This window comes from Erpetoichthys calabaricus, chromosome 1 (genome assembly GCF_900747795.2).
Source record: "Erpetoichthys calabaricus chromosome 1, fErpCal1.3, whole genome shotgun sequence".
NCBI lineage: Eukaryota > Metazoa > Chordata > Cladistia > Polypteriformes > Polypteridae > Erpetoichthys > Erpetoichthys calabaricus.
In genome coordinates, this window is record NC_041394.2 from 276,778,768 (window position 1) to 276,805,641 (window position 26,874).

The window sequence follows — 26,874 nt, forward strand, 5'->3', positions numbered from 1 at the left end:
GGTCATGGACTATAAAGGACTCTGGGAAATCCCAGACGGACGAGCTGAGTTGGGAGGCAGGGTGGCTAAGCGTCTGGGAGTGGAGGATTGTTTATTGGTTATTGTTTGCGGATTTATTGAGTATTGTGGAGAGTGCTTTGTGCACTTATTTATAATAATAAATATTATTATTGGACTTTTATCTGGTGTCTGACGTCTGGTCTGAGGGTTCAAGGGATAACGGGGACCCATGAACTGTCACACATATCAGAAAAGGAGTGGAAGGTAGCAATGCAGAGAATTCATTCGAGCTCCATATGCGCAAAGCATACAATTATTCAGCTCAAAATTATATATCGAGCACATCTGTCTTGCTTGAAATTGTCCAAAAAGTTTCCAGGGAAAGATCCAACCTGTGCAGCCTCACTGGGTCACATGTTCTGGGCCTGCACCAAATTAACATCATTCTGGACAAAAATTTTTAAGCGCTTTTCAGACAGCCTTGGTGTCCCAGTCCCTCCTAACCCATTAACAGCTGTGTTTGGTGTCCTTCCAGATGGGCTTAAAGTGAAGGACAAACAAAATGTGATTGCCTTCACTACACTATTGGCACGCAGACTTATTTTGTTAAACTGGATGAATCCTAACTCTCCTCTTTTAAGTCAGTGGGTAACTGATGTTTTATATTATTTGAAATTGGAAAAAATCAAATTCTCACTTAGAGGATCTGTGCAGAACTTCTTCAAACCTTGGCAGGATCTAATTAATAATATTTTAGAATAAGCTCTTAAAGCACTGAGAAAGTAGATTCTCTCCCTATTTCTTTTTCTTCTCCATTTATCTGTATCCACCTATTAAACTCTTCAATTTATTTATTTTTACTATTTTTAAGTTTTAGTCCGTTGGCCACGCTCTCTTTCTCAGGGTCAGGGGTGGATTTGTTTTCAATCCTATTTTTTTTTTGCAAAAATTGATCTATTTGTATGGAATGATTACAATAAAATCAATAAAATTAGAAAAAAAAGAAAAAGAAAAGGTCTCTTTAACATTCTCTGTAAATCACAACATGGCAATATGCTAGCTCATAATCTTCTTGTTAAGACCCTTTACACCACAGCTGTCAGACTGCTAGGGACACACAGTGTTTGTGGGTTTTCATTCCAGCCATTTTCTTCATTAATAACAAATTTCTGCTGGTAATATCACCTACTTCCTTTGTGCTAATTTTAAATGACTTGCTTTTTAAGTTTTAGAAACCTTAAGGATACAATTACGAGATGTGAAACAATGAAACAGATGACCAGCTAATGTGATCCAATTTGAATCTATATGTCTATCATGTTTTATGTATTTCAGTAAAATAACTGAAAAAAAATGAAGGTTCGAGAAATGCCAGACCTTTGATGGTGCGCTCAGGAAAAAAGAAAATTAAGAATTTTGGAAAAGTCTGGCATGGCAGAATGAGAGCACCAGCAAGGACTTCATTAGAAGCAAGAATGGGCTTCTAATTAAGAAATTGGTTGGAGCCAAAATGGTAGTTGTCTGGGAACCAAGTTTGAGAACCATGAGTTAGCTGATGATCTATTCTCTCCCTGCATCTCATTTTTTTGCTGCTCATGGAGGAAAAATACGTAAGTCAATTAAAGTTTAGCCAAAACAATTTTCCATTAGAAGAAATAACTGGTTACTAATTAAAAAGTCACAAGAGAGATTTGTTAGTTTTTATGAGCAAATTAAAGTTACATGCTATTACTGAAAATAACTTTGTTAATCAGCTAAATAGTATTTGACAACCTATTATTGGTATTTTTTTCACGTCCATGGTTGCCAGATGTTTAAGGTAAAATTACCAAAAAAATTAAACATTCTGAAAGAAGTAACTTCTCTGGTCTTCTTTTTGTCTTTTGCCAACCGTATTTCTTCCTTATATCATATATGCATTAAAAAAAATAATTAATGTATGCAAGACAGGAGCAACATGTATGGTAAAACAATGTGCTTAATGAAAAAGTAGGGGTTTCCAGTTTACACTGAACTAGACATTATATTCTATTTATATTGTTTTGTTTTTTTAAAGGCACCGAGAAAACTACAAATATAGCACAAATATAGCAACCAATCTAAGTCCATTTTTTCATCATAAAGGATCAAAAGCCCACCTGACAGGACTATGCACATTTTAACAAATATTTAGCTTTTAAATGGGACTATAACTCTGCAAACATGCAGTAAATGTTCAGAGAGTTCACTTGTCACTATTGCATTCATAACACCATGCGCTGCTGCTGCATATGATGTTACAACACAGTGTGCATTTTTACATTAAGAAAAGATGTCACCCCACTTCTAAAGTGAAAATCCCTCACTAATTATCCCAGTTGGAGAAAGAAAAAGCAAGAATCGTATAGTCTGCAAAGGTAAATGGTGACATCACCACACCTGAAAAGGGAAAAGGTTAATTTCTTATTTCTGTACACAACACATCCTCAGCACACATCTGTATCAGTGGCGTAGCTAAGGGCGGGCGGCACATTTTGGGGGCACCATTATTGGCCAAAAGGCTCAGTACAATTCGTGTGTAAGCAGCAGGATTCCGAAAAATACCACTCATGAATGAATAAAGTAAAATTCTCTGATTTTTATCCACAAATGCTTCAGAAATAATTTTCAGACTGTCCTTCTGTGATGGCATCAGACACAGCAGTTGAAATTTAGGAGGCAATAACAAAAATAAACTTAAACATTACACCGATAATCATTTCTAGGAAGATAAACAACTAATTTACAATTTATAATTTCGTTTCGTTATCAATCCGAATGTGTTGTTGCTCTGCGTAGAAAACATCCCCACTTATCACTTGTACACTACACTGGTTCTGGTTTTCGCTGCGTAATTATATTAGATAGATAGATAGATAGATAGATAGATAGATAGATAGATAGATAGATAGATAGATAGATAGATAGATAGATAGATAGATAGATAGATAGATAGATAGTGTAAAGGACAGCCGGGTCCCATGCCCGGCAGGGACGCCCCTGCTGCATCTGTTCCGGGGGAGCAGCCATGGACACTTCAATACCTCCCCCGGGACGCTTGGTGGCAGCCTCCCTGGCAGCCAATGATTCCCCAACCCGGCGCATGGCTCCATGGGAGATGGAGTCCTCCACAGCCTGGTTGGGGGCTCGGATGGCCACCAGGTTGAGCAGCATGGAATCAGCAGCCTGGCTGGTCATATCTTCAGCCCCACCCGGAAGGGCAATTAGGACCAGGTGCCCAAGCACCTGGAACGCTTCTGGGTGGGATATAAAAAGGGCCAGCCACCACCACTCAGGGAGCCAGAGTTGGGAGGAAGGAGGACTAAGCTTGTAGAGGAGTGGTGGGAGAGAAAGAGTGTGTTGGACTTGTGTTTTGGGATTGTGTATTACCTGTGGGTTACGGGGAAGACGTGCGCCCATGGGTGAAGAAGAAAATAAAGTCCATTGAGTTTATACATGCCTCTGTGTCGTTCTGTGCCGGGTCGGGCGCTAAATAGTGCTCCTTATTACAATAGATAGAAACTTTATTAAACTAATAAAATAAATAATAATAAATACTAAAAATTAAACTAATAATTATCAGTGCATCTATACTATATTCTTGTCTAGTTGATGCTTATAAATAATTATATGTGAAAAATTAGTACTGTTTCTCTATATATGAATAAATCTATGCAAAATTTATGTTAATTTTTCTCTATACATCATTTTCATTTTCTATTTAAATAGGTTAACATATTCAGATATGTTGGAGGGCGGCAAATTAAAGCACCGCCCTGCCCTGAGCGGCATGAACTTGAGCTACGCCACTGATTTCTGTATTAGTTTATGCTAAAGCCACAGTTCTGTACAGTGCCTGTTATAGCTCAGTGTACAAATGGGTTTGATGATATGGTATATGCCTTACTCAAATGACCTAATAGATAGTATGCACTGTATAGCCACGAAAACTTTGTCACTATCCTTGGTGGTGATGTTACTGCACCACTAGCGCAGCTGCTCTTTCTTAACGCCCTGGTAATATGATTGTCTGCACACTTTAGCTGGAAATAATGCAACTATCTTATTCATTTTCCTGAATGGCAAGTATTACGGTCTGCATACATAATTATACTGTACTTTTCTAGATCTTCTAAGCATGAGATTTTTGTCATCTCACTCTGATGACATCTCACTCATACTGTATAACACAAATTAAGTTTATTTTCCTTTCTGATTTTCCTCATTTTGCTGTGATTCTACAAATAAATTTTGGCAAGGATTGTTTTTTCCCCTCCACATATTATTACACTGTTAAGGTGGTTATCATTGAGATAATGTTAACTTTTCTAACATCTGGATGTACATATTGTATACAGTTTATGCATAATAGTCACAATATAGTGCATTTATTCCTGCCTATCCCTGCAGCATTTGGGTGACGAAGGTGGTGCTGTGCCATCATAAGCTAATCGGTAGCTCTACAGTGGCCTCAACACTTATGTGTTTATTATGTGAGTGGTAAACCTGTGCAGATGCAGGTAGCGCATTCAAACTCGATACAGAAAGGGACTGAGGTGGAATTTGAACAGAAGATGTCCTAAAGTGGAATTTGAACAGAAGATGTCCTAAGTACAATGGCAGATATATTGATGTATGATTGTTAATAATATATACTGTAGTTTAGGAAAATCAAAATAATTAAAGGCACAATTCAGAAAGCACAACAAATGAGTGGGAAATGAATGACAGAATGAAATAATACATTAAATGGTTCACTTAAACTTAATTTTCGTATTCAAGATACTGCTTTCAACCTTAGTTAATGTTTCCAATAATAAAGTTGGAACATCATCATCATTTTGATTGCTATTTTCATAGCATTTTACCATATTCAGCTCAATTTCAATTCAAGTTCAGATACATACATTTCTTACCATTTCCTGACCATGATGGAAGCATGTTTCAAATATGGATGATGGTTATTTATTATACACAACAAGAAGGAGATTAATTGACAACATACAGGATACTCGAAGGAACATATTTATTTGAAGGTTGGGCTACATATTGTGATATAGAACATACAGTTCAGTATAAAGGCACTTAAAGCTCAGGTGAAAAAAATAAAAACAACTTAAAAATTAAATTCATCTGTTAAAAGATAGACATAAAATGTACTGTAATGATTAAATAATAGTTACAGTATTAATGCATATTTATTTTTTCCAAAGTAAGTAAGCAATGATTAATATAGCTAATCTTATTTAAAGTTGTTTACTCACATTGTTGAAAATATTGATTTTGCTTGTCTGTACAGGCCGGTGAAGGAGGGTCATAAACGAAAGCACACCTACCAACAATGGGCAGGAAAACGCTTGCATTCACATTTGGCACTTAACACATCCTCACTCAGTTCCAACCTTTCTTTTGGTAGTAGACATTATGGTGATTTCAGTTGCAGAATTTAAGATACGCATGCAATAAAATATCATTCTCAAATGTAATTAAAGTTTACAAAAATATGAAATACTGTTATGAACCCTGAAAATTCACAAAATTATGTGTTCCAGTGCACAATTTTAAGAATAAACATGGATTTTTAGTTATGTCAAGATGTGTGTCTCTGAGAGTGTCAGTATGCTTTAAATAGAAACGTGCAATTATACATTTCCACGAATTACATAATTAAGTAAAAATGTATGAAATGGTGGCTGCTTCAAATGTGAAACCCACTAGATGAACATGCATGCATGATCACACTTTGAACTTCTTTCATCTGCAAGTAGCACGTTTTCCTCTGTTATGCAAATATACTTGCATACCCTAAGACATTGTTACATTTGTTATTAACATGAAAACAACAAAATAATTATTGAACTTTAATTAAGAAGATTCCCTTTGTGCAATTATTTTAGCCAACATATCCATTTCAAACTGATGCCTTCATGTGAAAGTGAATCTGTCAAAACTTAGAGTTATTCCTATATGTTTAATAGATTACAGAATGAAAGTATAACATGTTAATGTTTATTAGCTCAATATTCAAAATAAATTCAATTTTCATAACAAAAGTAATTGTATATGCAAAATCTTTGATTCAACAATTTTATCACTTAAATTGTAATAAGTTTAGAAAAGTGAAAATATGGATATTTATCCCATTATCAAAACTAGGCATAACAATTACATCAACAGTATAAAATGGAATGATGCACATATAAAACATTTTTAAATGGTGACTTATCCTTCCTTTTCAGATTTTTATGCAATATAAATTACACCTTTCCAAGACACGAGGCCAGTTGCTGCAGATACTTTTTAATCCTGCACATCCACAATGAGAGGAGCCACATATTCAGAATGTCGGATTCCAAATGAAAAGCTGGGAGGTTTGGCTTTAGCAAATGTCACCTGAAAATTGCAATTAAAAATGTTATTGGGACAAATCAAACACATCACATTCTATTAAATGATGTAGAGAGTTTTAAATTAAAGTCCCCAAATATATATTTATGAATAGGTCAACTGCTAATATAAAAACATGTTTCATGACCCATGCAAGATTTTTGGATATGTCATATGAAAATAGCTAATTTGTTATGTATATAACCAATTTAATTGAAATAATTGCAGAGTATCTAGTTACCAGTGGTATAGCTGATAACACATTAAAAAAATGTCTGTTTTCCTTTGCTATTAATACATATTTTACTTTCCAGTAATTAAACCCAGATCCAAATCTTCTCTTTTTCCATTTTTTCATGCTATCCCTTTTTTCGTCAGAAAAGTTCACAGTATGGTTTAACAGTAATGTATACTTTGAACAACAGTTCTTGGAATAATCTTGGACAAATAAATAAACAAAATGTTCACTTGACATATGGATAAGTGTTTGTGCAACCTACACCAAGGCTGATTGTTTCACAGTTTTTCTTTGAACATGTTTTTCTTAACACTTTTACATCCAAAATGTGTTGATATGGAATCAGAAATGATGACTGTCTGGTCATTAGAATCCACATTTTGTATTGATGCATCTTCAACATTGATAATTATTTAACATTCCATAATCCCCAGTGAACAACAGAAACAATGCTAATAAGAAAAAACAAGAAACTTGCAGGGTATGAGTTTAGGGTTGTGTTTATGTATCTATGCCCTACAATTGGCTAGGATTCTTTCTGGAGTTAATTCTTGGAAACCTGAGCCATTACAATGAAAGAAGATGTAGCTGAAATAAGTGCATAACCACATTTACCAGTATCAATTCAACCCCACAGTGAATGGGCAGGCAAACACAAATTAAAAAAATCTAAAGTTAGACACTCAACAGCCAGGTAACCAGTTCAGACCCTAGAACATTCAGCATGTCTGTTATGAAATGTTAGGTTTTCTGTGTGAAAGCAACAATATAAGTAAGAAGCCTGCTTTTAGTATACGACTTATTGTTTCACATTGATAGTGATTTTTTTTCAGCAATCTAAGACAAATTTCATAATGATTTGCATCAAAGCAAACAAAAATGTGAGAACTTAACTATGTTTACTCATTTAGCAAGTTTATATAGCAGTACTGTAGTCTACAGAAAGCTTTGTCACACTATAAAGGATCCAAATTACTCTCACAGTCATACTTTAGATCTAACTTGTGCCTATGATGTTGATATAAATCTTTTCTTATGTACACTTAAATAAAACTATTTCGGATCATCGATATGTTATATTTGATCTGGTCCTACTGTATCTTTGCTAGTAACTTCACAACTTAAAACCATCATGCTTTAGTACATACAAACTTAAGTATAGCTGAGACTGACAACATCTAAATTGAAGTTTTACTGAACAGAAAAGCTTTAGAGTTTTACCATTTATAAGAAAGATGTGTATTTGATCTACTCTGAATATTACTTAAAATTAACAGATAAACATTTAACCATGATATATTATTACATTTTTGGATATTTTGACAAGATGAAACTACAAAACACAATTTATTTTATTAATATTTAATGATAAAAAACAGTATTGCTTATTATCAGGTAACTTAAAACATTTGAGATACAATTGGTCACATTTCTTTTGTTTTTTTCAATTGGAGCACAGGCAGATGACATGACTTGCTCATGGTCACACAGTGTCAGTAGCAGAATTTGAAACCGCAAACTCCGGGTTTGAAGTCCAAAGCCTTAGCCACTACAACACACTGCCTGCCACGCAGTATACAAGTATTGATTTAAAAATCTGCTCTAAAACATATTTTTTATAGTGTCAAACTGTATCTTTCCTTGCACAAACCATTTTGGTAAATTATATATAATACAGAACAGAAAATCACCAGAACTAATTACTATCTATCAATAGACCTCTTCCACTATCTTTTTCTTATCAGTATCATGCTATAGGACTTGGTGTTTATGCTGCTTTAAACTAGCTACTACTTCTGACCATATCTCAAAGTGATTAAGAACCCCAGGTATTAGAAGTTACTGATACAGCACCGAACCATCAAGTTATATACTACACTTATGCATTTTAACATCAGATACTGTAAGATGCTTGAGAACTGGGTCAGTCTACCTGGTCTAGATCAGTTAATCTTGACAATAATACTGCACATACCTTTAGACATTTTTGAGGTATTCTTTTAAGACTATTGCTAATTGTAGTTTTTATATTTTTTCACACAGCTGTAACCTATGCATTTTGTCAGTATGACTTTAATTACAATTTTATGTAATCTGTAACTATTTAACCAAATGCTAATTTCATGCATACAAATTTTATGATTATGTACTATAATATAGTCATATATAAACAGTTTTATATACAGTGTATATATATATATATATACTAGCAAAATACCGAGAAGTAGTGTGTTAAAGAGGTTATGAAAAAAAAAGGAAACATTTTAAAAATAACGTAACATGATTGTCAATGTAATTGTGTTGTCATTGTTATAACTGTTGCTGTCTTTTATATATATATATATATATATATATATATATATATATATATATATATATATATATTATATATATAATATACACACACACATAAACATTTATATACATATACATATATATACATATCTACATATACACATCTACATATATATACACACATACATAAACACACACATAAGACTTACTGACTGAAACGGGCTTTCATTGACAATCATGTTACGTTATTTTTAAAATGTTTCCTTTTTTTTTCATAACCTCTTTAACACACTACTTCTCCGCTGCGAAGCGCGGGTATTTTGCTAGTATATATATATATATATATACATATACACACATACATGCAATTTTAATAACACAGAAATCAATATAAACATTAACATCATTATCATATGAGAATATGAAGTAATATATAAGAAGCACATTTCATATAAATATAAATTATTAAACAGTAAAATCTTCTTCTGTAATTTGCTACCGTGGCAATTTGTGTGTCTGTCCAGGATTTTAAATGACCTGTAGCTCGCAAACCGTTTCACCTATACACTTGAAATGTGGTACACATATAGTACGTCACGTCTACTATCTGCTTTATGGGTGATGATTGTTTTACTCTTTTTATCTTTTTATCTGTGAATTTCCCATCGGGATTAATAAAGTATCTATCTATCTATCTATCTATCTATCTATCTATCTATCTATCTATCTATCTATCTATCTATCTATCTATTTTATTGTAGAATCAACTCCTATCTGCGCACAGCAGGGCAGCCGTGGGCGGATGCGTATGGTGTATTCACTCCATGTTATCGTGCATTGCGCTGTCAGTGGTATTTTGATAAAAGAATTTGAACAACATATAAGAAGCGTATAAATTATTAAACAGTAAAACATTAACATTTAAGAAGTAAAGTTACATTAAGTACTACTGCAGTGCCTTCGGGTATACCTCATTTTTTGTTTGCCCATTACATGCTTAAATGTATACATTTTTTGGTGCACCTACTCGAGAACACGCGACATATAACCGAGCGTGGGAGAAGCATGGATTTTAAACACGCGTTGAGTTGATCTGCTGGTCTCCCTCATGGAATAACTGGTAATGTTTGACTAAAATCTACAGCGAGTAAAACGACATTACCTCCTATTTTTTTTTTTTACGATCTCTGAGATCTTGCTTTTTTCGGTTCAAGGCTTCATAAGCTCTTTTATGTTGTATGGTGTACTTATCCCAAACCATCATCTTTGAATGTTGCAAGACTTTCGCCTTGTATGTAGATCGGGGTAATTACATTCATTGCATTCCTAGTCTGAATCACAATCTGATTGTATGGGTGGTTACCTGGCACTGTAGGGTTGCCACCCGTCCTTTAAAATACGGAATGGTGCCGCGTTTGAGAATGAAATTGCGCGTCCCGTTTTGAATCAATACTGGACGGGATTTATCCCATATTTTTTGTATAATTTTTTTTTTAAAGCAGCGTCTCATGCAAATCATCCCACACGCATTTTATGAAGATGCCTCCTTTCCTACTTTTGATTGGGTAATACTTGATGTCATCGTTACTTTGATTGGTCTTTTTAACTGTCCAGTGAGGAGGGCGTGTCTTTTAAGTAGAGTCTGCAAAGTGTTGGCACTGAGATGTGGCGTCAGCGCCATAGTTGAAGCCCCTAACGTTGCGGTCAGCAAGTCGGCTAACATCCGCCATGTGCCGTCTTTCAGTTGCGAGAAGCAGATCATAGAATGGTTGAAACTGTTGCCCCTAACGTTGCGCCACGGCGTGTGGTTCGTTTATACCTCGTGTGTTCTCATTAAAGTTTTATCTCGCGAATATGTTATTGCAATCCGCAGCGGGAGCGTTTCTATAAACTTAATTTAAACTTACGTTTTACACCGTGCTTTGTTTCCCTTATGAACATGCTTGCGTGTCTTTTAAGTAGAGTCTGCAAAGTGTTGACACTGAGATGTGGCGTCAGCGCCATAGTTGAAGCCCCTAACGTTGCGGTCAGCAAGTCGGCTAACATCCGCCATGTGCCGTCTTTCAGTTGCGAGAAGCAGATCATAGAATGGTTGAAACTGTTGCCCCTAACGTTGCGCCACGGCGTGTGGTTCGTTTATACCTCGTGTGTTCTCATTAAAGTTTTATCTCGCGAATATGTTATTGCAATCCGCAGCGGGAGCGTTTCTATAAACTTAATTTAAACTTACGTTTTACACCGTGCTTTGTTTCCCTTATGAACATGCTTGCGTGTCTTTTAAGTAGAGTCTGCAAAGTGTTGACACTGAGATGTGGCGTCAGCGCCATAGTTGAAGCCCCTAACGTTGCGGTCAGCAAGTCGGCTAACATCCGCCATGTGCCGTCTTTCAGTTGCGAGAAGCAGATCATAGAATGGTTGAAACTGTTGCCCCTAACGTTGCGCCACGGCATGTGGTTCGTTTATACCTCGTGTCTTCTCATTAAAGTTTTATCTCGCGAATATGTTATTGCAATCCGCAGCGGGAGCGTTTCTATAAACTTAATTTAAACTTACGTTTTACACCGTGCTTTGTTTCCCTTATGAACATGCTTGTATGCTTAAGTCGCTCCGTTCTCAATTGTTTAATTAATTTTTTGCTGTTCGCTGTTTGCGGCTCTTCCTCCATTTCCCCCTACTTCGTTCTTTTATCTCGCGAATATGTTATTGCAATCCTTAACGGGAGCGTTTCAATAAACTGATTGAAAATAGTTTTGCATTTACCTTTTTAGTAAAAGGCGAGCTTTTAAGCCTGAGAAATCACCCCGTAAATGCACACGTTTAATTGCACATGTGTTAATATGTATGGTTACACAGTATTAAAAGACAGTGAACAACGTCAGTTACCTTTGTTCCCGCGTTTGATAAAAGGTGAGCTTTTAAGCCTGAGAAATCACCCCGTAAATGCACACGTTTAATTGCACATGTGTTAATATGTATGGTTACACAGTATTAAAAGACAGTGAACAACGTCAGTTACCTTTGTTCCCGCGTTTGATAAAAGGTGAGCTTTTAAGCCTGAGAAATCACCCCGTAAATGCACACGTTTAATTGCACATGTGTTAATATGTATGCTTACACAGTATTAAAAGACAGTCAAAAATTAACGTCATTTACCTTCGTTCCCGCGTGTGACTCGTGCTGTAAATGTCTTCCTTGTTTTTAGTTCACGTGATTACGTAGGAGGCGTGATGACGCGATACGTGACTCCGCCTCCTCCATTACAGTGTATGGACAAAAAATATGTTCCAGTTATGACCATTACGCTTTGAATTTCGAAATGAAACCTGCCTAACTTTTGTAAGTAAGCTGTAAGGAATGAGCCTGCCAAATTTCAGCCTTCCACCTACACGGGAAGTTGGAGAATTAGTGATGAGTCAGTCAGTGAGTGAGTGAGTCAGTCAGTCAGTCAGTCAGTGAGGGCTTTGCCTTTTATTATTATAGATATATATATATTGTGAGGGATGGCCGGCCATTTAGCCCAGCCAATAACCCCAGGCCACTAGATGGAGCCCTCCCTGTAGCATGGAAGTGCCCCGAAGACCAGCAGGGAATTATAGACAATGGAGTTTTTATTCCCAACCCTGCTGGACACCATGGGGCCCACCAGAGGACGCTGCAGGGAGGCTCAAGGACTCTTACGTGCCCTATAACCCAGAAGTGCGTCATGATCACATGACAAGAAGAAATGCACATTTTGTGTCCATTTGGTTCACAATATTACCTGGAACTAGCATCATTAAATGAAAATTAAGTACTATGGAAAACCATGACAAGAAGTATCTTACACCTCTCCCACTGACAGAAGTGACTGAAAATGATTTATACTTATAAATCACAGGATATTTCCTCTCATTAACACCATTTAATATAGAGCTTTTATGAATATTGGAGAATTGAACTGTGCTCAACACATTTTCCTTGTTTTTGAAAGGTAATGGTTAATTGTGAAAACATCATGGTAATGGCGTTTTAATAAAAACTTTATAGTAATGTGCATATTTAGATTTCATCCACAAAGTTTGTTCTCTTGTAAAATTGTGTGTGTTCATTTCAAAGAGGGATACAATACAGGTATCCTACACAATATAAACAAATAGCCTTGTTTCAAAGCAACATTTGTTCACAAATCAGAAAATTTCTCTGCTACCTGTGATTCACTATTTAAGGTTTTTTTTTATTAGTTGTAATAGATTAACACATAATTGCTAATATCATTTCACCATTAGCCTTAGATACAGTCACACATGTGCGCATAGGAGACAGTTTAAGGGCTCGATTAATGGTGTTTCTCCACTAGGCCAGGGGTTGGTGCTGTACTGTAAATCTTTCTCCTTTTGTACCTTTGCAGACCTACAAAATACCCCACTTCTTAGAAACATCACTCCTGTTTCCAGTCTCATCAGCCTGCCTTCCAAGGATGTCACTTCCTCTTCCTGTCCTTTAGAGGCCTCCTCTTCCTGCCACCCAACTATATAACTGCCTCATTTTCAAATGTAACCTCAGTTCAGTTTTGGACATGTCTGTAAAGACTGCTGCATTAATTCAACTTGATTTTCAAGTATACAGGGTGGCTATCCCAAACCTTTTTGTTGTGTTTCTGCTTCTTATTTTACAGTGGCATAGGTGGCAGGATTATTGTTCGAAAGATGACTGAAGAACAAGACCTAAACACCATTCTAACTAACACAGAGCTGCAAAGACTCAAGGTACAACTGGGAGAGACTTGTACACAGTTGACGGAATCCGAAGCACATGCCAAGACTCAAGTGCAAGATCAGTCATGGGCTCCATCTCAGGTAATATTACCACTTCAAAGTAAAGATGACATTGAATCTTACTTTTTGATTTTTGAAAGAAAAGCTACCCAAAACCACTGGCAGCATGTAGAATTAAATATTGGCACCATTCCTGAAAGGTGAGGCACAGCAGACTTATTATGAGAATGTCACTTCCTCTTCTGGTCCTTCTGAGCTCTCCTCTTCCTGTCACCAACTATATAACCACCTCATGTTCAAATGTTACCTCAGTTCTGTTTTGGACTCAGACCACTGCATTAATTCAACCTGATTTTCAAGTATACGAGGTAGCTACCCCAAACCTTTTTCTTGGTTTCTGTTTCTTATTTAACAATACCTTATTAAAAAGGGAATAAAATTGTAATATTTGTCAGAATTAAATCACAGCACTTAATATGTTGAAAAACATTTTAAAAATCACAATGTTATCATATCATGACCAATGCATCATAATAATATCCTATCATGATGTCCCTGCCACTCCTACTTTATAAATGCCCAGTTTAAGTTTACGTACCTTCTCTGGACTATGGGCTCCTGGTCCAGGTTTCTGTGTTGCATCACCTGGCATGTTGTTTCGTCCTGTCATACTGAACTGAGGAAGTTTGCTTTTATATATATTGGGGTCAGTCACTTTGTACGTGCCTGGACCTGGAGTCTGAATAATAAAAAAATAAAAACGACACATATTAGTTGATTATATATGGACTAAACCACTAAGAACACTAACCCAACATGTGCAGAATTACAAATATATTTGTATTCAACTAAAAATGTTTTTTATTTAGTTCATTACTGGGGAGTGGGCAGTCACATACCATCTTTGTACTATGAACAATTAGACAGGATCCAACCTTGAACCTTGGGATATCATTTATGTCAGAGTACGTACTCATATTTGGTTATACCCCATTCTAAAGGAGAGAGCCCTACATAGACACAAACAAAAAATACAGTCTCCATACAAAGAGGTTCCTGGAGCTGTGAGCTAGCAATACTAACCACAGCACCACAATGTATTCAAAAAGTATAAACAGCAAATGTACTTAAAATGTATATATTTTAATTAATTTAAATTAATTTTATTGAGTTGGATTTACATATAAGCATTTTATTGAAACCATTTACAAAGAAAATAAGTTCACAATTTCATACACTGTTTGCATGGTCGGTTATAGTTCAGCTGTTGAAAATCTATTTGAGCAAGAGCTGCCAAGTTTAAATTAAATCTGAACAAAATAATATATTTTTTAACATTACAATTCAAACTAATTGTAAATTAGATTATGGATTATTTCAGTTATTTACATTTGATCATCTTATATTAACCTGTATTTCTGCAGCTCTGCAATGGAAAAAGTAAGAAATGGATGAATGAACCCGAATTACAAATTATCAGAGTTTCCAAATGTTCATTGTTTCATGCCATTAAACTGTATGTATGTATGTATAATGACATAAAAGTCTTACTTTTTGTAAGTCTTCATGGAAGCTTCCAATAGTGCTCTTTCCACGCAGGGAATAAAAAGGAGCTGAACTTTTAGTCACAGCTTTGGGTCCTAGCATGGGAGGAAGAGTGTATGCTGCTGGCCCTAAGAGAATAAGAAAGAAAATCTAACTTATTTTTTCCAAAAATAATACTTCCTTATCTTTATTTTTCTATTCAAAACTTTTAGATAGACTAGAAATATTTTGTTAATCAATTAAAGTAGTTAACATTCATTTCTGTATGCCATTGAAAATAACATACATTAACATAAATTGAAGAAAACAAATGACAGCATTTCTTTGACAATTTTAAAGTTTATTTTGAAGTACAATCACATAAAAGAATACTATGTATTATTTTGCACAGTTGCAGTCTAACATGCACTATGAATAAAATTAAATATAGGAGAAAATAACTCTTAAGTCTGCATCCAAAACCTGTTGTGCTATAGAAATGAATTACATATAACATTCAATGTCTACAACATAAATATCTCTCTATTATAAAAAAAAATCCTGGAGAGAAACAGTAGTGCGTCAAGACGTGATCTTCACGTTAAGATCACGGAAGACAGTTAAAAGACCCGCGTGGACCTTAAACATGAGACATTGTGCCAAGAGATTGACCCAGGACCATCTCGTGATGACGTAGAACATGAGATTCTTGCAAGACACGCCCTACTTACAATCAATATCAAATAAGACAACGGGGCAGCAAAACATTCAGTCGTGTGAAGGATTTGAGCACAGACAGATCCAGGGTCTCAGCGCATATAAAGCGTATAAGGACAATATGTTACAAATGAAACGTCGACGACTAAGCGAAGAAGAAAGCAGCGCAGACAAAAGAGACTCAAAAGCGGAGAGAAAAAAGAGCAAAAAAGAAAAAATTATCTAGGAGCAAATTCAGAAAATAAGGAAAGTAATTATCTATCAGCCCGTAACAAGTGGAATTGAAACAAAGCACATCCAATCGGCTCAGAATTAAAAGACAGAGAGTAAAAGACAAAGTAGAACTTCATAAACACGTTCACAAACATTGGCGCTATACACATGCACAGCAGATTATGAAAGCAGTGGAATTCGAAAGGCTCAAAAAAAAAAACGTATGCGCGATACAAATGTGGAGAAAGTTAAAGAATATGAAGGTAGGAAAATTAGAAAGTATAAAAAAAAAGAAAGCAAAGATCGCAGTAGCGCAAACAAAATTATTACTTGAAAAAGAGAAAATAATCACCACGGACCAGGTGCCATTAGAAAAAAAAGCAGGACAAAGCGAGGTCAGAAATAAAAGACAGAGTAGAAAACAAAGTAAAACATCATAAAGAGGTTAAAAAACAAGGGGGCCAAACACATGCAGAGCAGGTTAGAGATAATGAAAACTGGAATTCAAAAGCCTCAAAAAAAAAACATAGGTACAAAACACATGTAGAGCAAGATGCAGAATATGAAAGCAGAAAAAAATGACAGTGCTAGAACAAAGAAAGTAAACATCACATTAGTGCAAAAAAAGAGAAATTATTACTTGGAGAAATAACTAAAAGGCGAATAGAGATCGAATATATGGACACAGGTGATATGTCAGAAGTATATAAATATTGTAAGGCTTTGAAGTTTAAGTCAGAGAATTTCAAAAACGTGTTTTACCTCACATGCATTTATTGGTTACTTTGCAAAAATAATGATTAACTGCTGATGATGTAGATCGCTTTGTCTGTGCTGAAATTTCAAACAGAGAAAACTATCCTGAATTATGGTACAAAGTCATTAAACACATGTCTCACTGACCTCATTTAAAAGATTCAGCATATTGGGACTCGAGAGATTACAAATATTGTTTTTACATAAGTTCTGAAATAAAAGTGAAACTAATGAAATAGCAACAATTCAAAGAAAAAAAATCTTAAAAGTGTGTATCCGGAAAACCAAACACGGGGGGTTGGCGAGCAAAGCAAATAGGGGGCAAAGCCCCCTAGTGACAATAAAAAGATATCATTAACATGCTAATGGATAAATCCCATCTGTTTAAACAGTACTACATAATAAAGGTAGAATATAAAAGTTATTGTTGCCATTCTTGAATATATCAAGCCAGATGCAAAAAATGAATATGCACATAGCTCATGAGTCTTTATTTCTAGCTCTATATCTAATGCTAATATTTTATTTTCATATTCATAATACCACAAAATAAGTACTACAGTTGAGTACATACATACACTCTCTATTAAAAAAAAATCTTGGAAGGAGACGAGACATGATTTTCTCAGAGAGACACTTTCACATCCTGGGAGACGAGTCTTTGTGCCAAGAGATTTAACCACGCCAGGTTAAACGACAAAGAATAAATGATAAAGTAGAACATCGAAAAGAATTCAAATACGTTGGCGTGGTACACATGCAGACCAGGTTAGAGATAATGGAAGTACGAAAATTCAAAAGACTCAAAAAAAGGATAGTAAAGATCGCATTAGCACAAACAAACGGAAATTATTACTCGGTGAAATAACGAAACAGTGAAAAGAGATTAAATATATTGTTTGGATTTAAACTTTAAGTCAGAGACTTGAAGATCATCTAATTTGTGTTGCCATCAGGGAAAAAAAAAGTAGTGTTTCTTCCCAATGAAGAGGTGTATCCGCGAGGATTAAAAGATTTGTTATTTGGTGAAAGTGAAATTCCGCGAGAAAACATTTCAAGCCCTGCAAGTAAAGAGCTTATGCAAAGAGATTTGAAAAAGTCCTACCCACATTTAAAACATTTACAACCGCTCACACGGTTCAATCATTTCTCATTTGTGTGAATGCTATTGTTAGACACATTTCTTGTAGAGAGAAAGAAACGATATTCACTCACAGGCAGTTATACGTTGCGTTGTCACAATGTGATTCCAAACACGGAATCAAAATTCAATGCAATATTGATGAAAAGGTAAAAGCGAAAAGAGACTGAATATATGGACATACGTGATATGAGTGAAGTATGTAGATATTTTTTGGCTTTAAACTATAAGTCAGAGACTTGTAGATCATCTAATTTGTGTTGCCATCAGGGAAAAGTAGTGTTTCTTCCCAATGAAAAGGCTTATCCATGAGAATTAAAAGTTTTGCTGTTTGGTGAAAGTGAAATCCACATATATGAGCGACAGACATGTGAAGTGGCTGGCGCGTAGCGCAGGCGGGGGGATTGGCAAGTGAACTGAGCAGGGGGCAAAGCCCCCTAGTACATACTTTAAAAAAAAAAACTTCCCAAAACCATTAACTCCAATTCACAGTCACTGGAGTCCAAAGTTTATCCGAGCAGGATCAGGAGCAAGGCAGGAGCAAACCATGGATAGGATGCTAATCCATTGCAAGGCCCACTCATTCCCTTGCACAAATACTTTCATCTTTTGAAATACAAAGAAAAAACAGAAGTACACAGAGGAAAAACACACAAAAAAATTGGGAGCATGAGCAAACTTCATACTCAAAATGACTAACCTCAAAATTAGAACCAGGACTCGTAAAGGCAGCAGCACTATCCACTACATCACTTAATACTTGAATATTAGTTGATTATCAAATTTTTGGCATGAACAGATTGATTGAAACTATAAAATAGGATGGATATTTCCCGCACATAGGTTGATGCCATTTTTAATCTTAATGTTGTCAGTTGCTTTGTATATAAAGTGGAAATTTCCCATTCAGAATTCCAGTAGGAGGGAGCCTTTCCCAGCAGCATTGAGTGCAAGGCACAAGCTTGCCCTAGGGTGCCAGTCCATTACAGTGTCCATGCAAACAGCATGGACCAGCATTTCTTTGAGAATGTGGGAAGAACCCCAGAGTCACTGGAGGGAAACCAGCACAGAAACATGAAAAACTACTGGGTGAAGGATTTGAACCTAGGACACTGGATCTGTGAGGTAGTAGTACATCAGCACTACTTTAAATAGCATTGTACATTCATCTGTTATAACAGCAAAATAAATAACAATAATATCCATCCATCCATCCATTTTCCAACCCGCTGAATCCGAACACAGGGTCACGGGGGTCTGCTGGAGCCAATCCCAGCCAACACAGGGCACAAGGCAGGGAACCAATCCTGGGCAGGGTGCCAACCCACCGCAGGACACACACAAACACACCCACACACCAAGCACACACTAGGGCCAATTTAGAATCGCCAATCCACCTAACCTGCATGTCTTTGGACTGTGGGAGGAAACCGGAGCGCCCGGAGGAAACCCACGCAGACACGGGGAGAACATGCAAACTCCACACAGGGAGGACCCGGGAAGCGAACCCAGGTCCCCAGGTCTCCCAACTGCGAGGCAGCAGCGCTACCCACTGCGCCACCGTGCCGCCCATAACAATAATATATATTTTAAAAATATATAATGCATATTTTAATAATAGAAATGAAGTAGTGAATGCCACATACCTGGTGTCTGGTCATTTCGAAATCCTTTAGATCGAGCAGAAAGAGAATAGGCTGGAGCTGAATAAAAAGAAGACCTTCCAGCTTTTTCTGGAGAATATTCCCCTGTAAAAAGACACATTAAGTATTAGAAAAGAAATGTAATGTTGACTTCTATTGTTTAATAAAGAAAAATCAAAAACTGATTTAGCAACTGTAAGAAAAATGTAGCAGTAACATTTACTTGCACAGATAGATACTCTTTCACAAGACACAGGAAACATTACTATCAAAATGAAGATACCCTTGAGTTATATTTTAAAAGTTTCAAAGAGGTGTTCCACTCCCTGTTTTGTAGAAAGGGAAGCTTTGCTTGAGGCCTTTAATGAAATTATGTAACCTCCAAGGAAACCAGTGTTGGCTTCTCTAAATCTAGGTGCTATGGAAACAGCACGGAAGATCATGATGGGTATCTACATAACTCAACATACTGGAGCTGAAGAGGACATTTAAGCAAGTCTTCTGCCAGGCTTTCTCATTACGGTCCATTATCATAATTAGAAATGCAATGACAAAGGAAGAAGCTGATGATGTTGTATGTGACCAAAGATTAGGACAGAATAACTAATAGAAATGTAACCACAACACAGAAAAATATAGACTAAAGAGTATATTGATTCTCTATTAAATTCAATATTCTCTTAAACTGTAAATTTTCACTTACAGCACCAATGTAGATATAAAAATGTTGGCACCAAAGTGTAATATATACAGTATAAGCCAGGCATGCTTTTAAGTGAGTGTTCACAATAGCCTTAACAGTAACGTTATACACACATTGCTCATTTTCATCAGCACAACATTCTGATGAGATCTTTGACGGTAATGGAGAGTGAAGAGTTAAAGCATAGTGAGTTTTTAGGTTGGCCAGATTGCACTGAAAAGTTGTGAAACTTTAAGCATTAGATATATTTTAAAACATTGCAAAATATTTTAAACAATATGTTTTAGTATTTTTATATTACTCAGTGTCTCAAGCATATTCTAAATTATTTATCACTTACTTTTAATGCCTTCCTTTTGGTTATCTGCTTGGTTACTTCATCTATTTTCTATTGACAGATATGACTTAAAACTGTTTGGAGACATATGACACACCATATGCCTGTTACTCTTAAAAAGGCCTGTTAAAACGTTCAATCTATCGACTGTATATACAGTATCTATTTATTTATGTATATATATATATATATATATATATACAGTATATACAGTATATATAGTAGGAACACCGACAATGAATTAGGTAACATAAATACTGTATATGTCACAGGAGTGACTGTAGTGAAATGGCTGTGATATTTTGGAGCTACAGTACAAGGAGACAATGGTTTGATGCTCTCTAACCCTTCTACATTAATTTGCTTGCAATATCTGCAATTGACATATCATTTATATGCAACCACACCAATCTTAAGATTACAAAAGTCTCATCCTCATTCTTATCACATGTTGAACATATTGAGACACATCTCAGTTAAAAAATTACATTTTCTAACCTTTTAGCTATAAATGCTGAATATTACCTGGACCAGGAGTTCTAAACTGGTTGAGATCCTTGGGCCGTCCATACAGAGAGTATGCAGGAGTGCCATCCCTCCCTATTTTTGTGATATTAGGTGGAATTAAATACCCAGGACCTGGGGAGCACTCATTAGTTAAGGAGCAATGACGAACTCCAAAACTATATGCAGGATATTTGTACTTTCTTGGATCATGTTGGGAAGTTCCTATAAAATAATTTGAATAGTATTATTCACATGTAAAACATAAAAAAATAAACTCTTGATGGATTATATTTCAACTTGTGTGCTAAAATGCCATTCAAAGTGAATGGTTTTCTTTAAATATAGTTAAACAAAAAACAAGACTTGCTAAACAAAATCTGTTCTAGTTTAGAAATCCAACTAACCATTCTGACTGGTACAGCATTATTGACAGTTTTTCTTTTCTGTATTAGGATGTAACTACTAAAGAATTATAACATGATAATTAGCATGTTGTACTAGAACCAGCAGTTCACTTAGTAGGTAAATGTTTCTTATGCATGGTTTAAATTATTTTATATTTCATTAACTGTAGATTAAAACAATTAATTTTAAAGTAAATTAGCCTTAAATTTGTTTTCTGTCTCCATCTCCAATATTACAGCTTCACAAAGTCTATCCTATTTCCAAAAGGTGCAAGTAAGTGACCTGGACAGGGCCTTCTCACTCCCACTCATAGCTTCTAATATTAATAGTTTTGGGATATGGCAGGAAATCAGGGCACTGGAAAAAGCTAAGCAGATAACAGAAAATATAAATGCCCATCCATCAAAATTGCTTCCTATAATTTAAGGGTGATGTGGAGATGAGGCTATCCCAGTAGCCTAAAGCATTTACATGTTATCAAAGGTTATTAAAACCACTTTTGGGAAAAAAATATTCATCAGATAATGCACAATGTATTGCTAATGCTTGATGACATAGTACGAATCTATTTTCTAACCCTCTTTTCTAAGCCAGAGTCATGGGTTGCCAGTGTCAATCCAGGCAACATTTAAAGCAAGGGAGGAAATGTCCCAGTCACTCACCCAGACCCGATCCATTCTCACTGAACCTGAGCCAATTTAGAGTTTTGAATTCCCCTAAAATGTATGCTTCTGTGCTGTGGGTGAAAAGCCAAGGTGGCACTTTAGACGAGACACTACCTACAATGCACTTATTAGACACATACTGCTATGTAATAAGTCCTTAACAAAGGCTTCTTTTGGTTTTAATAACACAAAGCATCAATAAACTGGTCATCTATGTGCAATGTGCCACATGAAGAGCCTGTAATGTGTTGGTAAAAATAGCTGCAAATATAAGATCTTCATTTGGTCTTTTGGCATTTTATGAAGAATGGAGAATTGTGAGACATACTGTAATATCACCCACTTAGCCCACCAAAGTAACCGTATTGTAGCTTGCTGCATTGAACAGAGATAAATAACCAGTTTATTGAATGCTATTAAGAACAAAAGAAGGCTTTGTTAAAGACTTGTTATATAAGTATATGTGACTAATAGATGCATAATAGGTGGTACTCTACCTTAGTATAAGTGTGGCCAAAATCAAAGCACTTGAAAAGACCAAAGGTAGTGTCCCATCTGGGATAAGAACCCAGGCTCTGGAGTTGTGAGGCAACAGCACTAGCCACTGCACCCTAATAGCTTCTGAGTAACTTGGTAATTAACTATGATTAAGTTAAGAAAAAATGCCTAATAATGTAGGGCCCATTTTAAAGCATCACCAAAGTCTCAACAATGGTTGTACATTTAAACGTTTACAGTGCGTTAATTATGCATCTGAAGGCCAAATACCATAACCAAGGTGGTATTATTTTCATTAACACTTCAGTGTAAGTATCCATTACAAGCAGATGTTAATAGTCTGAATGTTATAAAATAAATTATAAACCTTTTAAACATTGGATTAAATGATGAAAAACAACAGGTAACACATTTCTGTACTTTTGGTATTTTAATGGTAAATTACTTTTGCCAATAGCACAGTTAATACAATGTTTGCATATTCTTAATTGCTGGATTATAATGATTGTCTAAACTAAATGGTGACCATTCTATTATAATATAAAAGTGTGCAATGCTTATTTGCTTTCATTTTTAACCACAAATCAAAACCTGCTTATTTAATGAGACACTTCAAAAGCAATGTAAATGCATTTTTAACTTTATTTTATAAATGTGAGCTGGAAAATGTAATATTTGTCTAAATCTATGACTTTCTGTGCATTTTAACTGATTTCTTCTGTTTGCTGAGCACACCGTACCTGTAGCACCTGGGAGTGCGTACTTTGGTCCTGGACTACCGTAAAGTGCTGCAATTGGTCCTCTTGGTTTATGTGGTCGCCAGCTTCCTACCCAAATGTCTGCAGACATCTTGATCTGTAAAATTAACTACAAGAGGCAAAGAGACAAACATATCTTACTTGAAATTGTAAAAAAACAGACTATTACCAATGGGTTTATATTTCTTTATTTTATATTTCTCACAGAATTATGAAAATAAATTATATATATATATATATATATATATATACAAAGAGTCTATACAGATGTCTTGCTTCTAATAATCTAAGGTTTGCTTGATTAATTGTTGATCTCTTGAAAACTTGATCATATTTCAATAAATACCTGTATGATAAAACAAACACTGACTTTTTCTTCCTCAGATTCATATATGTGCTGTTTATTGTCCAGCTTTAAAACCCTTTCCACAGAAATTGCAGTAAAGTTGTCTCTTAGCAACGTTCTCTTTGACAAGTGTGCCACACATTCATTATGCTTCACTGAGAGAAAGGCCCTTGGCTAGTAAATAATAGACTGCTACCATAAAAGAACAGCAATTTATTGTCTTAACGACCCTGTAAGTGTACGTTAAAGCAAATGTGGAAGTGTAGAAAACACAGAAAGATTTAATGTGCATCTTTGGTTAGTTGCATGGGGTTATGTTTTAATAAACCAAATACGATGTAGTAGCCAAAATTATCCTTTAAAAAGACCAATTTTTAAGGTTTTGCTCATTTTCATAATGGGGATCCATTATAGGACTTTAAATAGACGCATCAAGCTACATTTACTTTTGAAACTGTGAAAGGTAGGATTCATTACTCCAAAAAAAATACTTTGCAGTGTTCTTCTTGTACTGTTTATAGTTTCCATGGCAATCTGTACACTTTTTCTGGAGTTGAACAGAAATGTTATACAGTAGATTGAGAAAGGCACCATATGTTGACCGATTTTACAACGGATACACGCTAACACTATGCGGCTTTATTCATCCATCAGTTTTCACATCTAATTTCAATTACGAGTGAAAGTTTTCAGTTCTTCTGTTTATTCACAGGCCACTTGAGGGATGCTACGCTTTATGCATAATAACAGCTCTTTTTTCGCCAGAAGCCGATTTCTGAGGATTTTCTCACTTGCATACCGACAGTGAAAACGAAAGATTTACTTTTTGCACAAATACTATCGCTAACATATCACACACTGAAAAAATACGGATCTGAAGAAACTAATAGCATTTTTTCTTATCAAATTATCAAGTTTCCTTAAATACAACTGTTCAAGGTTAATCAAATGTGTTCATCGTTAATACCTAAGAGAAGATAATCAGCTGGTACTGATGAGCAGTTATACACATTTATATCGACATAGATGTTCAATACAAAATAAAAATGCACTTCCCATCTATAGTAACTTAAAAAAGTCACGCAACTCACGCTATTAGAGGAGGCAGTAAAAGTATAAAATGAACAGCAGTCGCGAACCTTTGCCAATCTCTGCCGTCGAGTCCCACTTGTAGTTCCGCAGCGGCTCCCGCACGTGTACCTTTAACTCGAGCGCCTGACTGTTTACCTCCGTCTCCAGGCGACGGCGAGCTGCAACCCAGGCACTGCGTTGCTATGGCGAAACAAACCTCAGCTTCTCTTACGCGACGACCCAATAAAGGACCTTTCACTTCCCCCTGCCCAGCGTAAGGTGCTCACGGACTACTGATAGAAAGCTGATAAAGCAATTCGCGCAGGTTTGTGTGCGCTGGCATGGACGAGCACTATATAGTACGTGAGGGCGTTAAGACGACATCCGTTGCACGTGCTCAGCAGTCTCTAGGGTACCTAGCTAAACCGAACCAGCTCCGCGCTTCAAAAACCCCAGCAGAAAGCCGTGATTTAAATTTGTTTCGAGCTCGCGCACCGAAGAAGTAGTAAAGTGAAGATTCTTGGAGATTGTATCCCCAGAAAAAATACATTGTTGGGTACGGTGCTGTCTTCACTCTGGCAAGTGTGCTTACCCATGCGTGGACAGAATCGAACCCCAGAGACGTTTTTGCTGACCTCATGATTTCGCTTGTGGTCAGTTCAGGTGAATGTCACCCAGACCAGTAGTTATGAAAACACGGAGGTGAAGTGGAACAGCACGCTTTTCACAAACACAAGTGGCTCAGGTGTTTATAAAGACCAGCTCTATTATTGGTGTATTGGCTGACAGAGAACAAACAAAAGAAGCCTTCTTTGATAGAGTGCCTTTTAACAGTAAAGACCAAGGCCCTCAGTCCTAGACGTTATTTTGCACATGCAAAACAGGTAGGTTATGGGTTAGCTCCTGGCCATAGAGTGGGTCAGTTCATGGAATTGAACCAGTAAGCTAGTGGTTTAGAGTTCAGTTGCTTAGACAACCTGCCATGCTGTCTACCAACAGTTATGCAGTATTACAATGTAACATCCTTGGAGATGATTGGTGATACATTTATCTGGTGGCCATGGACTGTCAGAAAGGGTGTGGCTACCTGGAAATACCAGGCATAAAAACAGCTCCTGAGAACATGGAAGTGATGTGCAGATGAAACACTTATAGGAGACCTCTCTCCACTGCTAACGTCCGTTGGTGGTCTTAATATGTGACCTCGAGTAGGAGCCAGACTTTGGATCAGTTCATGGAGCTGGGGAAAGTGTGGCAAATGGTGTTGTCACTGACCCCGGGTGAGCAGTGTGAGACTGAGCCAACAGCATCTATGTGCAAGCTTGCTGTCAAGGCAGCTAGGACTGTGTGAAATCACAGAACGTTGGAGCAGATCTTTAGAGCTGCTGAAGAAGAATGTAGCTTGTTTGACACCAACTGTTACTTGCACAACTACTGCCAACATTTTCAGAGTGTTATGCCTTTTCCTTCAGCTCATGCACCCTCAGGGCATTTAAATAATTTGAAGGTAAAGCTAAAATAATGTAACAGACTGCCCTTTTCCACTACTAACTTCTCTTGAAATTTGTATGTCACAGATGTTTATAGACACTGTATGTTCCCTTCAGGCTACATCTACTAGAAATTATTTTTATTGTGATAATTTTGTGAATGAGGAAAATCTAGTGCTCATATTTATATGGCAACATAGAGGTGCATCTGGAAACTCCTCATGGTTAGAAAGCTACAAATCTATAGTAAGCTGGATCTATATTGTCATACTGCCTTTAAAGAATGTATCAGATAATTAAGAGTAAATAAACTTGGAGATAGGAAAGAGGGATTCTAAGCCGAAAAGGAGCTAAGGTCAAAACTGGGAGACAGAAGAAGCAGAAACACCTAGCCCAAAATGAAACCTA

General features: G+C 36.2%; 1 protein-coding gene across 2 annotated transcripts; it reads right to left on the reverse strand.

Annotated features, from left to right (window-relative positions):
- Positions 1-5,030: 5,030 nt before the first annotated feature.
- LOC114662032 (outer dense fiber protein 3-B-like) lies at positions 5,031-25,180 on the reverse strand. Of its 2 annotated transcripts, none has more exons than XM_028815332.2 (7): positions 25,045-25,180; positions 23,542-23,668; positions 21,252-21,455; positions 19,690-19,791; positions 15,244-15,365; positions 14,291-14,431; positions 5,031-6,411 (listed from the first exon to the last, which is right to left on the reverse strand). In XM_028815332.2, the coding sequence occupies exons 2-7, from the start codon at positions 23,648-23,650 to the stop codon at positions 6,319-6,321; spliced, it is 771 nt and encodes a 256-aa protein (XP_028671165.1). In that variant the 5' UTR covers positions 23,651-23,668; positions 25,045-25,180; the 3' UTR covers positions 5,031-6,318. The 2 variants fall into 2 exon arrangements, with proteins under 2 accessions (XP_028671165.1, XP_028671157.1); XM_028815324.2 differs by lacking the exon at positions 25,045-25,180 and adding an exon at positions 24,997-25,016.
- Between the last annotated feature and the right edge of the window lie 1,694 nt (positions 25,181-26,874).